We start from the raw sequence: 16920 nt of genomic DNA, 5'->3' as shown, positions 1-16920 counted from the left end.
TCTTCTCTTCTCTTCTCTTCTCTTCTCTGGTCTTCTCTTCTCTTCTCTTCTCTTCTCTTCTCTTCTCTTCTCTTCTCTTCTCTTCACCTCTCTTCTCTTCTCTTCTCTTCTCTTCTCTTCACCTCTCTTCTCTTCTCTTCTCTTCTCTTCTCTTCTCTGGTCTTCTCCTCCCCTCTCTTCTCTTCTCTTCTCTTCTCTTCTCTTCTCCTCCCCTCTCCCCTCTCTTCTCCCTGACCCAGACCCTGCCATGTGGTCCACGGAGCATGTGCGCCAGTGGCTGGACTGGGCAGTGAAGGAGTACGCCCTGCTGGACGTGGACGTAGCGCTGTTTCCACAATGTGGACGGCAAGGATCTCTGCAAGATGAGCAAGGAGGACTTCCAAAGGCTCACACTCAGCTACAACGCAGACATCCTGGTCTCCCACCTGCACTACCTCCGAGAGAGTGGGTCCTGGTGATTGGTCGTTACCTCGTTACCATGACAACCTGCTTACCCGCTCCTCTAATCCTTATCTACCTCTGCTTGTTGGTCACTCTGCCCTTTTCATGGTTGTCACTAAACCGCCAAGCTACAAAGTAAAAAATAAAATAGAAAATCTATATATTTTTGAGTCAACGTTATTTTCACCTCTATGTTACGTGGAGTCACCACTGAGGTCAAGGTTAGGGTTAAAGTAAGGGTTATTAATTATGATGAGTTACACAGCATTGCAGCTTGGTCACCAAGTGATGACCCCTTTTCACAGCAGCCATTTTCACTTTCATAGATGGGTAAACAAAGGTGTAACCATAGATATAGAATAATGAAGGTTCTAGGTTTACACTTTTGTTTTACCCATGTATGTCTGCTGTAAAAAGTGCCTCTTGTTGGTCAAGCAAGTGGCACTCGTACAAAAAATTAACTGTAGTAAAAACTATAGTGTTCCTGTTTTGTTTTCACACTCACCAATTGCTCTACTATAGTGAATGCATACATAGCATTTCTATGGAATATGGAATATAAAAGCATAGCATTTCTATGGTAAAAACCACAGGAATACTATAGTGATTGACCAAATATTTCTATAATATTCCACTACAGAAGTTACTATGGTGAATCACTACAGTATTTCTGTGGTGAAATCTCTATAGTGTGTATGAATCAAATTAAGTTTTACTGAGTTACATTTTGAGGAAAAACTAGACTAAAATACCAAAGACCAAGGCAAGAAAAAACTAGGGCCCAAGACCAAGACGAGATAAAGATCATGAGGAGTTGGTCTCCAGAGCTACAGCACTGCTTCCATCCCATCTTTCTCTCCACGCCCTTCTCCACCTTTTCTGCCCATCGTCTGCATGAGCAATGCCTTTATTTACAAGGCTGTATTTACTCTTTCTCCGTGTACATCACAATATGATTTATATGTTAGATTTATTTAGGGGGGGGTGGGGGGGAAGTTAAAGGGGCAGTTCATCCAAAATAAAAAATGTAAACATTAAAATTGTAAACATTAAAAAAAACAAAAACAAAATTACATTTAAAAAATGTAAAAAGAAATACCATATTTTTCCCCATACCTGGAGTGCTATCCATCCACCCAGATACTGTAGTTTCAATGTGATTTCTGAGTTTTGAGTACTATGGAGTTGAATGGCAACTCAGTTTGTGGCGCCATTTGACCTTGCTATGGATTTTCATTTAGTTTCATTTAGGAAACTATTTTCTACCAAAGTAGCTACATCAGCCATATATCATCTCCAAAATTCAGCAAATCACATCAAAACTATCTGGATGGATAGATAGGGGAAAAAAGAATAAATAAAATAAAAATAAAATAAAATAAAATAAAATAAAATAAAATAAAATAAAATAAAATAAAATAAAATAAAATAAAATAAAATAAAATAAAATAAAATAAAATAAAATAAAATATATATATGTTTTATTGAATTTTGTGTGAACTGTCCCTTTAACCTCTTCTAAAGAAAACCTGTTGTGTTTCCCAGCTCCTCTTCCTCACTTGACTTCTGATGATGTTGACAAAGCCTTACAAAACTCCCCGCGGTTAATGCACGCTCGCAACACAGGTAAGGAGTTCAGTCTCCTCCTCTCTCCTTTACCCTGCTGGTTGCAGCTCTCTTCCATCTGCAGTTCATCATCCTATGAGGCAAGCACACAGCAGACCAAGAATTCAACCAGAAACACACACAATATGTCCTTTCAGAGACATTTGAAAGTTAAATAATTAAAACACACACCCTTTATGTATATAAGATCAATGTTTTTTTTTGGCTGCTTTTGGGGGAATTATTTGACCGTTGCATGGTTGCCCCATTGAATTGATTTATTGCCAAGAGAGCAGCAACCAACTCAAGCATTATGAAAAACACAACTCGCTCTGTTGTGGTCCAATTGCATCTGTGTCTTTGCATTTTTTCAGTTGTAGCCTCTCATACAAGGCATGTCTGTCTTAGATTTAAGACAGGCCTGCTTTTGTTGCCATATAAAACTCAATAGTAGGCTATAAAACCTATGGTACATATTGATGATGGATGAGACATGACTCTGTTAAAAAGTTATCTTTATTCTTGTTAAAATGGGGACTTTTCAGTCACTCAGACCGTCGTCAAAACATCACTGTTTTAACCAGAATAAAAGATGACCTTTTTCATCCCTCATGGATTATACATCTGTGTATTTGAGAAGCACTGCTTGTTTGAGTACAGATGTTTTATTTACCATTAATAATTACAGATTATACACATGCGTGAATAAAAGATACAGCGAGAAATCCAACAATTTCTCCCAAATAATGTGAAATTGTACAGTACTGGATCGTGAGACATTTTAAACCTTTTACAGAGGCCTTTGAGCTCTGGAATAACACATTTATAAAGCTGCATTGTAAATAAAAAAGGCAAACATTTTGTTTTTTTCCTCTCTTTCATTCTTGACAGGAGGTGCAAGTTTCATTTTCCCAAATACACCCGTTTATCCCGCGCACAGTACCTCAAGAATCTCTGCCAGAACAGGTCAATCATTACCACTGCTATAGACAGTATGTGAAAAACAGAGACATAGCTTATTTGACTAAACAGAATGCAGTCAAACCACACACAACAGTTGTTAAAGGTGCACCATGCAGTCTCGGGTGACTTGTTTACATTGGCAAAGCTTGCAATTAGTTCAGAAAACATTACATGTGATTCTTATAATTATTATGTCATCATATGCTCATAAACTAATTTGCGGGGAATGCCTTTGTAAACGAAAACAGTTGAAATGGTAACTTTTCAAGTAGGTTTCTAGCTTCAAACTGTGTTCTAGGAACCCCATTTTCCCCGTTTGTTTATTCAGTTGGGAAAATATACATTCGAATTTGTTTACTTATCTGACTCTCCCAAAACTACATAGTGCACCTTTAATCTCTTTGTATTTAGCACCTTCACAAACCCATGATCATTCGTTTGAAATATTTTGGCTGAATAATAAATACTTTGGATGATCATGTGACATGATATGTTTGTGTTAGACGTCACGTCAGCATGCCCTATTCTTGAAATAAATCCCCAGTGGTTGGTTTGCTGTGTTTGGGTGTTGTATTTTATGGGTAGTCTGCATAAGTCCGCTCTGCCTCAGACCGAGGTGGTGAACCACAGATATGCTCTTGACTCTTGTCCTTCAAAGTATTTAGTTTGTTTTTATAATGCCGCCTCCTAGTGGTAACTAGGGACTTTAACTGTTTATGTTCCCCCAATATTTCAATGCAGACCTGGCGTATGAAGCGGCGAGACGATCTGTGTGGCCGACACCAGCTGTACCGTCTACCAAAGGTAAGGAGTTGATACCTTTATGTACCTTTATGTTAACCCTTATCTCAGTAGGTTATGGTCTTATAGGGGTTTAGAAAGTGTCAGGACTAAAGTGGTGTACTTAATTGCCTTCTTATTTGTTCCATTCATGGTAAAGTATTTCATAATCAAAGCACCTCTCATTTTTCACATTGCATAAGCGAAAAGGAGCAGGGAGAAGAAAATCTTATTCTGCCTGTCCTTTATATTTGAAATTTATAAAACAATAAATAAAACAATCTAAATAGATCAATTACAAATATTTAACAATCAATATTTACAATAACATGAGTCATACGTTTACCCCTCAACTTCATAGTCTGATTGTTCTTTCTTTATCAGTCTTGAACTGAAATATATTTGTACAACTCTTTAAATCATTCTGTAGAGAATTCCACAGTTGTACGCCATGCTGCTTTAAAGTAGTCCATTCATGCATACTGATGCTCAAAATTACATTTCCTTTTATGGTTCTCGCCTCGGAGCTAAACAAACTTCTGCAAGCTTTCTAATTATATTTAACTCAACTATATCTTTTAGTTTCACAAGTCCTGACTTATGGGGCAACTGACTTGGTGTGTTCTCTTGAATCCACTTTATCAACAATTCTCACAACCTGTAAGCCGTATTTCGCCTAAAGGTACATGCCTAAGTAAATGGAAGATTGCTCCACTTCTGCAAGGTCAATTTGCATGTTCTTGGTATCTAGGAACATCTAGGGACCTGGGGGTATGTATTTCCAGTGTCAGAAATATTGTGTCTGTTACTAGGCTTGAGTAAATTGTGATGAAACAAAGGAGAATATAAATTATGATTTATGATTTTTGCATCTTTGATCAAAAATGTATATGGGTAGGAGAAAATGCTCACTGAGCTCATTCACCATGCACCTTATTGAGATCACGTCTACAAAAAATCTAAGTAAATGAACCGTGGGAAGATGATTAAACAGAAGGATTTGTAGATACAGTAATTAATGATAATCGATTTTTAATTATAAATTCATATTTGACCTTGAACTTGACCTTGACCTTATTATGGCCAAATCATACATCTATGGATAGGGGAAATGCTCCTCTTTCCAATGGCAGGGTTGAATCTGGATTTAGTAATTTCCTTGCGTTTTTTACGATAATTAGCATTTTCCGATAAATTTGTATTTCCGATAAATCGTATAAAACATCAGTAAAATGAAAATATACACTTTGACTACTGTTTTTGATAGGGTTATGGTATTTACTCTTTTTAAACATTAACCTCTTAACATCCAAGGGCCCACATGTGGACGATTCTTTGCCGACCTCTAGTGGCTCGGGTGTGCATTTCTTTTAATACAATATATAGGTAGAATTAAAGCCATATTTGTTGCCTGTCGATTGCCCTTTCAGGTGACAAAATCCGTTCAGCGGTTCTCGAGTTACATGCCGATATGTGAGGCGTGCCCCAAAGTACGCAAAAGTACACATTACCACCCCCGACTCCCGGGGCTCTAGCTCCGTCAATCATTTGGTGATCTCGAAAATCTTTGCACAGGGTTGTAGCCAATGAGTGTGGCTTTCCAATGATATGATAATTGGGGATCTAATACGGTCTATATTGATCGATTTATGATAAAGGAAAAAAAAGTCCCCTATAGGGGGACCTTAAGGCTTTGTATTAAAGTTGCCCCACACTTTAAACAGTAACTAAAATATGACAACATTTGTGAAAAATACAGAATTAGCATTGCCTTGTAATCTAACACATGCTTGCTTTGTTCAAAACAGTAGTTATTCTTACACCCAAAAATACTAATTAAAATACTCTTTCTACAGTATATCAATTCTATCTATTGACCGTAAAACCTTTTCAATGCAGGATACAATAATATAACCAGCACACTACAAACTCCATGCATGCACATTTATTAGACACATGTTCCTTGGACTGTTATTATTACTTGTGAAAATGTACCACAGTTTGTAAAAACATTATTGTACAGTTACACAAAAAAATATGAAATGTATATATTCGCTGCTCAAAGCCTCTAATAATAAGTTACCAGTCTCCTGTAATAGTGTGTAATAGTGTGTAATAATGTGACAGTGTAATATTGTGTGTGTGTGTGTGTGTGTGTGTGTGTGTGTGTGTGTGTGTGTGTGTGTGTGTGTGTGTGTGTGTGTGTGTGTGTGTGTGTGTGTGTGTGTGTGTGTGTGTGTGTGTGCGTGCGTGCGTGTGTGTGTGTGTGCGTGTGCGTGTGCGTGTGTGTGTGTATATATGTAGGCTGTGCTGATATTCAGTATAACAGCATGACCTCGATTGTGATATTGCTTTTAACAGTTTTACAATCGCCATTTATTAGTTAACTGTAATAAGCGACAACGGATTATGCTAAACTTGGACCCTTACAATCTGATATTGATAATGACCGTTATTGTAGCCTGTTCCACCCCAGGTGAAAATCTGCATAAAATGTATACCTATAGGTAAATGGAATATTGCTCCACTTCTACAAGGGCTATTTGCATATTCTTGGTATCTAGGTATATCTACGGACCTCAGTAAATGTATTCTCAGTGTCAGAAATATTGTGTCTATTACTAGGCTTGCTTAAATTGTGATGAAACAAAGGAAAATATGAATTATGACTTTTCTTTTCATCTTTGACAGTGAATAACACCATGATAATAATGACCAAACTTAAAAAACGACCACTGAACTCATTCAGTACCCTCTTGAGATCATGTGTACAAAAGATCTAAGGAAATTAATAAAGGGAAGATGATAAAACTGAAGGTTCTGTATACAGTACTGAATTCTCCCATCCGGACCAATGCAATTTGAAATATTATTATAGAATATAGAATATATGCTTATACATTACCTTATTATAGCCAATTCGCACATTTATATATATATATAGTATCTTTCAAATGGCCGAGTTCAATTTGGATATAGTATCACCAGGCGTGCATAATAACAGATACTGATATTTACTGTAATCGACTGTACTTTTTTATTTCCCCCACAGTGTAACCATTTTGAAACTAATTTCAGATCTAACTGTTCCTACATGGTATCAATAGTGAGGAGAAACTGACTGCGTTTCAATATTTGTCAAAAACGTTACCTTTTGTAGCTTATTATCGCGAATCATAACAATTATTGATATGATTCATTCAGAACGCTGAACTTTGAACCACCATAATATGTGACAGGAAGTGTAGATCGGAGAAATTTCAACGCTGGCCGATAGCTATGAATCTCCTCTACAAAATAGCCTCAAAAAACTACAATTCCCATGGTTCAACATTTCCATTTCCGGGTCAGATAGGCGATTGCATATCGAAAACTTAAAACGATATAAGTACACTTTTAACCTATTGCTAAACTATTGCCAACCTAACGTTTTACATTCTACATGCATTTGTGACATAGTGGTGATGTTAATACTTGAAAACGGTTGATTTTAAAATCACAAATTATTTTCATCATTCATAAAAATATGCCTATATGATTATAATGTCAAAAGGGGTCGGTACCGACCCCGTCGAGTGGAACAGGTTCATTAATAGAACACCTGTGCGGCAGAGTGATACATAAAGGTCCCAGTGCTGTTGAATATCAGCCCTCATTGTATAATGCATTCATAATCACAAAGTAAGCTCTCTTTGTTTAATATTTCAGTTGATATTTTGAGAACTGTCTCCCTCCTTAGGTTCCCAGCATTCCCCTGCCATCACCACCAAAACAGAGGACCAGAGTCCCCAGCCAGGTGAGTCAACTGGATCATGACTCAACACTTTCAGGTGTAAAGTTACATTTGATCTTTACCAGGCAGAAGCCGGATATACATTCATTTCACAAACAACACAATATCAACATCAACAGTAACGACAATAATAATAATAATAATAATAATAATAATAATAATAATAATAATAATAATAATAATAATAATAATAATAATAATAATAATAATAATAATAATAATAATAATAATAATAATAATAATAATAATAATAATAATAATAATAATAATAATAATAATAATAATAATAATAATAATAATAATAATAATAATAATAATAATAATAATAATAATAATAATAATAATAATAATAATAATAATAATAATAATAATAATAATAATAATAATAATAATAATGACAAAACGATAATAAATAATAAATACAGATCTAAACTTACAAAATACAAATATATACCAAATAAAAACTGAAAACACACCACAAAGACAAAGGACATTAGATATTAGACAAACATTCCTCCCCCTATTAATTCATTTCATATCTTATGAACGTTTATCGTATAGAGACTTTTTGGAGGTGTCAATGAACTCAGTACAGACTACTACTTTCCACTGGTCTAGGTTAACCACACCCTCATGCTTAATTGTACAACAGTGTGTAATAATGTGATAGTGTAATAATGTGATAGTGTAATAGCGTAATAGTATAATAGTGTCTAATAGTGTAATAGTGTAATAGTGTAATAATGTGATAGTGTAATAATGTGATAGTGTAATAGCGTAATAGTATAATAGTATCTAATAGTGTAATAGTGTAATAGTGTAATAATGTGATAGTGTAATAGCGTAATAGTATAATAGTGTCTAATAGTGTAATAGTGTAATAGTGTAATAATGTGATAGTGTAATAATGTGATAGTGTAATAGCGTAATAGTATAATAGTGTCTAATAGTGTAATAGTGTAATAGTGTAATAATGTGATAGTGTAATAGCGTAATAGTATAATAGTGTCTAATAGTGTAATAGTGTAATAGTGTAATAATGTGATAGTGTAATAATGTGATAGTGTAATAGCGTAATAGTATAATAGTGTCTAATAGTGTAATAGTGTAATAGTGTAATAATGTGATAGTGTAATAGCGTAATAGTATAATAGTGTCTAATAGTGTAATAGTGTAATTGTGTAATAATGTGATAGTGTGATAGCGTAATAGTATAATAGTGTCTAATAGTGTAATAGTGTAATAGTGTAATAATGTGATAGTGTGATAGTGTAATAATGTGATAGTGTGATAGTGTAATAATGTGATAGTGTAATAGTGTGTAATAGTGTAATAGTGTAATAATGTGATAATGTGATAGTGTGTAATAGTGTGTAATAGTGTAATAGTGTAAGAGTGTAATAGTGTAATAATGTGATAGTGTGATAGTGTGTAATAGTGTGATAGTGTAATAATGTGATAGTGTGTAATAGTGTAATAGTGTAATAGTGTAATAATGTGATAGTGTGATAGTGTGTAATAGTGTGATAGTGTAATAATGTGATAGTGTGTAATAGTGTAATAGTGTGATAGTGTGATAGTGTAATAGTGTGATAGTGTAATAGTGTGATAGTGTAATAGTGTGTAATAGTGTGATAGTGTAATAGTGTGTAATAGTGTGATAGTGTAATAGTGTGTAATAGTGTGATAGTGTAATAGTGTGTAATAGTGTAATAGTGTAATAATGTGATAGTGTAATAGTGTGTAATAGTGTAATAATGTGATAGTGTAATAGTGTAATAGTGTAATAATGTGATAATGTGATAGTGTAATAGTGTAATAGTGTAATAATGTGATAATGTGATAGTGTAATAGTGTAATAGTGTAATAATGTGATAGTGTAATAGCGTAATAGTATAATAGTATCTAATAGTGTAATAGTGTAATAGTGTAATAATGTGATAGTGTAATAGCGTAATAGTATAATAGTGTCTAATAGTGTAATAGTGTAATAGTGTAATAATGTGATAGTGTAATAATGTGATAGTGTAATAGCGTAATAGTATAATAGTGTCTAATAGTGTAATAGTGTAATAGTGTAATAATGTGATAGTGTAATAGCGTAATAGTATAATAGTGTCTAATAGTGTAATAGTGTAATAGTGTAATAATGTGATAGTGTAATAATGTGATAGTGTAATAGCGTAATAGTATAATAGTGTCTAATAGTGTAATAGTGTAATAGTGTAATAATGTGATAGTGTAATAGCGTAATAGTATAATAGTGTCTAATAGTGTAATAGTGTAATAGTGTAATAATGTGATAGTGTGATAGCGTAATAGTATAATAGTGTCTAATAGTGTAATAGTGTAATAGTGTAATAATGTGATAGTGTGATAGTGTAATAATGTGATAGTGTGATAGTGTAATAATGTGATAGTGTAATAGTGTGTAATAGTGTAATAGTGTAATAATGTGATAATGTGATAGTGTGTAATAGTGTGTAATAGTGTAATAGTGTAAGAGTGTAATAGTGTAATAATGTGATAGTGTGATAGTGTGTAATAGTGTGATAGTGTAATAATGTGATAGTGTGTAATAGTGTAATAGTGTAATAGTGTAATAATGTGATAGTGTGATAGTGTGTAATAGTGTGATAGTGTAATAATGTGATAGTGTTTAATAGTGTAATAGTGTGATAGTGTGATAGTGTAATAGTGTGATAGTGTAATAGTGTGATAGTGTAATAGTGTGTAATAGTGTGATAGTGTAATAGTGTGTAATAGTGTGATAGTGTAATAGTGTGTAATAGTGTGATAGTGTAATAGTGTGTAATAGTGTAATAGTGTAATAATGTGATAGTGTAATAGTGTGTAATAGTGTAATAATGTGATAGTGTAATAGTGTAATAGTGTAATAATGTGATAATGTGATAGTGTAATAGTGTAATAGTGTAATAATGTGATAATGTGATAGTGTAATAGTGTAATAGTGTAATAATGTGATAGTGTAATAGAAATTAGCACATTTCCTTCATTGCAGTGTTAAGATTTTGAGTCCTCTCTTAAATGCTTGATTGCTGTGCTTTAGGCATACAGTAAAGTATGCTTTGTTTTCTCAGATCCCTATCAGATACTAGGACCCACAAGCAGTAGGCTGGCAAATCCCGGTGAGTTTATTTAGTTTACTTATCTATTTACTTGTTTGTTTTTTTATGTAATTTAATAACTTACACTTACTGGTAATTCAACTGATCAATTGATTTCTCAAAAGCATCTGTCATTTGATTACAGTATTTTTATAGCACTTGTGTTGGATAATTTTCCTAACTTTGGGTATTAATTGTTTTTGGTTAACTTTTTACCCCCCTCCCCTCTCACTCCTCTCACTCCCCTTCTCAAACATGATTATGAGTCATACGTTTTGGTTCTGAATTTCCCTCTGGATTAATAAAGTACTTCTATTATAAACTTTAAACATCATATTGAAGCCCTAACTAAGAAACTGAAATTTACTCTTGGCTTCCTTTACAGACTTAAAGGTTGTTTTTCAACTTCTTCTCATAAAAGGTTGGTCGTGTAAAGGTTGGATAGTCCCAGCTTGACTACGGTGACACTGTCTATAGATTTACCTGTCCAACTGTTTTGGCCAAACTTGACCCACTCTACCATGCTGCACTGAGATATATATCAAACACACCCTATAGGACTCATCATTGCACACTGTAGCCTAACTGGATGGTCCTCACTTAATATGCGCAGGATGCAGCACTGGTTTATTTTATTGTATAAAGCCATTTTAGGCAAACTACCACTGTATATATGTGCCAGATTTTTAGCAGTTTGCGACTCTGACAACCTCAGATCCAGTGCCTGGTTACGGTGTCAGCTACCTGCTGTGCGGACTGAGGCTGGAAAAAAGGAGTCTTTTTTATTTTGGTCCTTGGTCTTGGAATGACCTTCAGTCAAGCCTCAAACTGATGGCACTTGTTCCTTTAGCCAGTTTTAAACAGACGTTATCTGAGGTCCTTACCACCAGCTGCGCATGTAGTAATAAGTAAGGGATACCTTGGTTTTTTATTGTTCCAAATGTGCACAATGTAGTGATTGCTTTTTGTTGTGTTGTTCTCTGTGTTTTATATGTTTTTGTTGTGTTTACTATTGTGTAAATGTTGCTGCTTTCTTGGCCAGGTCAGCATTGTAAATGAGATTTTGTCTCAATGCTTTTTTAAATTAAGGTTAAATAAAATAATAACAATTATGGGTTTTTTTTTAATTATTATGAGTCCTCGCTGAAACAAAATGTTTTTGTGCCTTTTTTTTTTTATCACTACCAATACAAAATGAAAAAAATTTATAATAAAAGATATATATATATATTTCTAAGATTTCAAGTTTGTTTCAATATCTTCCTTCAGGCTCAGGTCAGATCCAGCTGTGGCAGTTCCTCCTGGAGCTCCTGTCGGACAGCGCCAACTCCGGCTGCATCACCTGGGAGGGCACCAACGGCGAGTTCAAGATGACCGACCCGGACGAGGTGGCGCGCCGCTGGGGCGAGCGCAAGACCAAGCCCAACATGAACTACGACAAGCTGAGCCGCGCGCTGCGCTACTACTACGACAAGAACATCATGACCAAGGTGCACGGCAAGCGCTACGCCTACAAGTTTGACTTCCACGGCATCGCGCAGGCGCTGCAGCCTCACCCCCCGGAGTCGTCGATGTACAAGTACCCCTCTGACCTGGCCTACATGAGCAGCTACCACGCGCATCAGCAGAAGGTCAACTTCGTCGCCGCTCACCCGCAGGCACTTCCGCTCCCTTCCTCCAGCTTCTTCGCCGCCCCGAACCCATACTGGAGCTCTCCCGCCGGGGGTATCTACCCCAACACCCGGCACCCGGCCACCCACATGCCCCCGCACCTGGGTACCTACTATTAAGACCCACAGAACGGGACTGCGAGTGCTGAGATACCCTGGGACTGGAGAGAAGGATTAATGAGGCAGAAGTGGGACCAATGCAGGGGAAAAAGGCCAGCCCAGTATATAAATGCAGAGGGCCTCTGTTTAGTGCTGATGGCAGAACTCAATTCAAAAACTTGGGGAGGGTCTAAGGTCAAAGGATTTTTAAGAACAGGGCCAAAGTCAGAGTTAAGGAATACTTTACAGGTGGTTATGAGAGTCTAGGGTATATAGTGTAGATGAGGGAAAGCTACAGAAAATGTCAGTTGTTATCAACACAGAGGAACCCAAATGCAATATGGGCAGAACGTTGCAATGACCAATGGAAGCGATGTGTCATTTCTTATAAGTCTTTGATTAGATATAAAAGTATGATCACCTAAGTAAGTTACCTATATTGCATAAATATTTTTTATCAAGGATTATACAAAAACAAATCTATATATATATATATAGCTGCATGAAGAGTTACTTTTATAGATGTTTTTAATCTATAAATATTAAACATTATTTATTAGCTAAACATATCAGAGACTGTAACTGAACGAAGATTAGTCAGACTGAGGTGGAGATGGAGACAGCACTATGCCAGTGGAGGTTGACAAGTATTACATGAGGCAAACTGTGAAAAGTACAATGAGGAAATGTATGAAAAGGAATTGTCAGAGTTGAGAGAGTAGCGCAATGTGTAGGACGATGTACAGTAGGTCAGTTGTGTTGGACTTCCAGACAGTATTTGTTTGAGTGGATGTGAGGACCAGTTAACATGGCAGAAGACAGGTCCCAAGAGCTGGTGAATGATGTAAACGTTATTATTAACTCCTTTTGGATATGAATTGTCATGTTGTGTATCAGTATTATCGAATGACGTACAGTATTAGTGCATTATGGATTTTACGGAATGTAAAGGGAATCTTTTCTCATACTTGACTGTTACTCTTTCAAGATAGTGCCTTGAAAACAATCCTTCAATGTCTCAGAAATCACAAATAAAGGAAGAAAGACAAAGAAACTGGAATAAGCATGCAGGATTTAAATATAATGTTGTGTATGACCTCAGACCAACAGTGCCTTAGAACACAGACCTATTTACAGTTGCTGAGTTGCCAATATTTCATTTGCTTGTTTTCTGAGGCGCAAACGCTGTGCGTTTGTCAGACTGAAGTATCTTTTATGTTTCTTCATAATGTTTATCTGTTTTATATGAATATGTAACTTATGCATTCATACACTACGAGTTGATCTCAGCCAAAGACACAGACAATTATTTTTACTACATATAGTAAAGAAAAAAGCCATAGGAATGGACCAACGTTCAGGACTTAGCCAGTACAGTTTATTGTGGCCTGTGTATTTAAAGTTCTCTATACAATATGAAATATAGCCTATATTCTAATATGAATATGAATGCGTTGGACTGGCAAGATATTTAAGAACTTTTAAGGGGGAACAGCTCACTTTGTTTCAAAAGCCTGTCTCATTTCTCACAACCTGGGAGTCATTTCAATCCATCCACAAAGCACTGGCACCAGTGTTTTGGTTTTCCTGAGATATCGGACATAGTAATCATTAGCATTTGTTAGCAATGCTAGTGAAAGTCCATGAGGTCCGTTAACTTGTCTCTGATAGGCTTCTTAAACAAAGCAAACTGTTCCTTTTAAACATTGTCCTATATGGCATACAGTCATCATGAGCGCCCTGCAAGCTATTAAACAGTACTGTGATACTGAGGTTGATGATTATAAAAAGAAGATAAAATGGATATACTTTCACACATTTTCTACTGAGTCATTTCTAATAAAGTATTTTCAATCGAAATGTTGCCCCTCGTCGTGTGTTTATGGTAATAGAGTTGCCAGGTGCCATTGTTTTGACCAAACACAGTTGCTGTGTGCCAACAAGACCTCATTCTCTGCTTGGTGGAGTGTTGCCACAACAGAGAACAGTAGGATGACAGCTGATGGGGGGGTAATTTGGATTAAAGGAACACGCCAACATTGTGGGAAATGCACTTACCGTCTTCTCCAGAGTCAGCCAAGAAGATAGATACCAATTTCCTCTCTGTGCGTTCAGTAGAAAGCTATCCGGCTGCAAGCTAGCCTAGCTTAGCACAAATGAACGGAAGCGGATACTGACAACTAGCCTAACTTTTTTTTGTATCCACTTTTTCTCCTTATTTTTCTCCCATCCCAATTTCGTATTGCCAATTCTCCCCTCCCCTGGCTTGAACGTTGCTAGACTATGCCCCCCACTGGTCGGTTGTAGTGAGGATAGAAGCCTTGCATCACGTGTCCCCTCCGGTACACGAGGAGGCAGCCTGTCGCATCTTTTCACCAGACAGCGTGGACTCTCAGTGGCGAGGAGTAACGCGTGGGGGGCTCACGCTGCCCCCGATACTTTCTGTCTCTGCTGTGCAGGCGTCACCCAACCGACCTGTAGGAGTCGCTGTCCACAACGTCCAATCCCCAACCATCGACTTCCACCCACTACCTCTGCCAATTGAGATAGTATGGCGACTGGCCCAAGCCGCAGGCAATGCTGACACCGGGATTCGAGACCGGAGTCTCTTGCATTGGTGACGAGCGCAATCTCCGCTACACCACCCAGCCGCCACAACTAGCCTAACTTAAAACTCTGGGAGAGGTGTTTTTTGGCCAACAGCTACAGGTAGGCTAGCTGGTCCCTATCCGCTTCCATTCATTTGTGCTAAGCTAGGCTAGCACAAATGAATGGAATGCTCCCAAGGCATGTTCCTTTAACTTTAAAACTGCAAATACATGATCTGTCCAAATAGATAATAATTTCAAAACCAACATATACGCTTCTTCGCCTCAAGGGTGGAACAGCCACGTTCAATCTTTCAGTGAAATAAGCAGCATCTCGAGGCCAATGTTGATTCATTGTTTATTGAAAAGGTGTAAAGCTATTATACATGTTTCATCCTCCCAAGACATAGTGTTATTGTACTGAAATGACCCATTAGCCCCATTCAACCTCCCGTGATGCATGAAAATGACCTGTTCACATCCGTGTCCCGGGAATCATGTTACGTAACATATGTTGCAATTTGTTTTAATAAAGAAACAGTAACTGCCACACAAAACCAATTACATCCAAGCCATCTACCAATGCTCCTATTACAGTGTATATATGCAGGACAGACCCAGAGAAGAGCACACAAAATGTATTCAGATCCGACTCGTACTTTAACAGCTACACAGATACAGAGTACCCTCTAATCTTGGAAATAAAATGTATCATATAGCCTACATTTAGTCTGATCCCACAACATATCTTCAGGTTTTGTATAGATTCAAAACAGTAACAATCTTAACCCACTGAGACCTATACACCCTACATGTTAATAAAATAGGATGTTGTCTTTTATGACAATCACCTCAGTAGTCCCCTCTACTAACGCTCCAAGTGCCCCATTTCACTGTCACGTCACCACATACTGTACACACCATGTTGCACCAGGGGGTCGATACGGGGGTACATTCAAAACGGATATGGTTCAAAATACTTCAAGGATGGGACTCTTACCGTCACATACTGTGGAAGACAATGAAGCCGCACAAAGAGTTCAGTTCAGCACTAAATACAAAGGCTTCACTAGCTATCATGTCTCTTTGGACGTTTACCAAAGGTATATTACCACACAGATCTTCCGCTTTAGCATCGTCAATGTCAAGGCCTTTTCTTTCTCTCTAAAGACATTGGATTTGGATGCCCTGGCACTACGCAGCGTTTATACAGCGATGTAAGAAATGAACCTCCTCTACTCTCTCTTGTACTCTTCTTCCAGTTTGAGCTTCTCTGCGTTGTTACTGAGGAAGGCGGCGTCTGTGCTCGCCTGCACCTTGTCGAAGAAGTTGAAGTCGGCCACGTAGCGGCCGCGGGCGGTGCTGAAGATCACGGGCTTGAACTCGTAGCCCCAGAGGATCTCCTGCGGGACGTAAGAGGTCCGGCTCTGGCACGTGGAGGCGGTGGACTCCATGGTGGCGTTGAGGGTCACCAGGAGCTCAAACTCCCGCGTGTGGAGGTTCTCCGCCGTCAACCCCGCGAGCGGACTTTTCGCGTCGAGCACGTGGTAGAAAGTTAGCGGGAGGATCAGGAAAGGGCAGTCCCCGCTGGAGTCTATGTAGAAGTTCACGGAGCTCTGATGGATAATGGTCTTCTCGCCTTCCTCCGTCTCGTTAGGGTGGAGAAGCTTCCCCGTTAGCTGACACTGGATCAGCAGGCTTTTCCTCATGTTGGCCACCCGCACCATCAGACACATCTTGCCCTCGTTGCGACACACCACCGCCGAATGGCTGAACTTGATGGTCTCCGCCCGCTTCTTAGGGCGCGCCAGCTTGGCCAGGAAGGCTCCGGTCACAAAGATCTCAGCCAGGCC

The 16920-nt window shown here is 37.5% G+C and overlaps 2 protein-coding genes across 2 annotated transcripts in view; one reads left to right on the top strand and one right to left on the bottom strand.

Moving 5' to 3' along the window:
* The window catches only part of erg (ETS transcription factor ERG), a 51873-nt gene extending 37549 nt beyond the window's left edge, over positions 1-14324 (top strand). Inside the window, 8 exon segments of the mRNA XM_084319664.1 lie at positions 240-328; positions 330-444; positions 1987-2067; positions 2938-3012; positions 3751-3813; positions 7529-7585; positions 10684-10731; positions 11980-14324. Coding sequence (XP_084175790.1) covers positions 240-328; positions 330-444; positions 1987-2067; positions 2938-3012; positions 3751-3813; positions 7529-7585; positions 10684-10731; positions 11980-12500 — 1049 coding nt within the window. The 3' untranslated portion in view covers positions 12501-14324.
* A 1087-nt stretch (positions 14325-15411) lies between these two features.
* The window catches only part of kcnj15 (potassium inwardly rectifying channel subfamily J member 15), a 3480-nt gene continuing 1971 nt past the window's right edge, over positions 15412-16920 (bottom strand). Inside the window, exon 2 of the mRNA XM_084319950.1 lies at positions 15412-16920. This exon is cut by the window's right edge and continues 465 nt beyond it. Within this exon, the coding sequence (XP_084176076.1) occupies positions 16303-16920 (618 nt within the window). The 3' untranslated portion in view covers positions 15412-16302.

Source organism: Notolepis coatsorum (assembly GCF_963971535.1).
Source record: "Notolepis coatsorum genome assembly, chromosome: 8".
In the NCBI taxonomy this organism is placed as follows: domain Eukaryota; kingdom Metazoa; phylum Chordata; class Actinopteri; order Aulopiformes; family Paralepididae; genus Notolepis; species Notolepis coatsorum.
The sequence above is the reverse complement of the archived record's forward strand: the minus strand, read 5'-3'. Positions and strand labels throughout refer to the sequence as shown.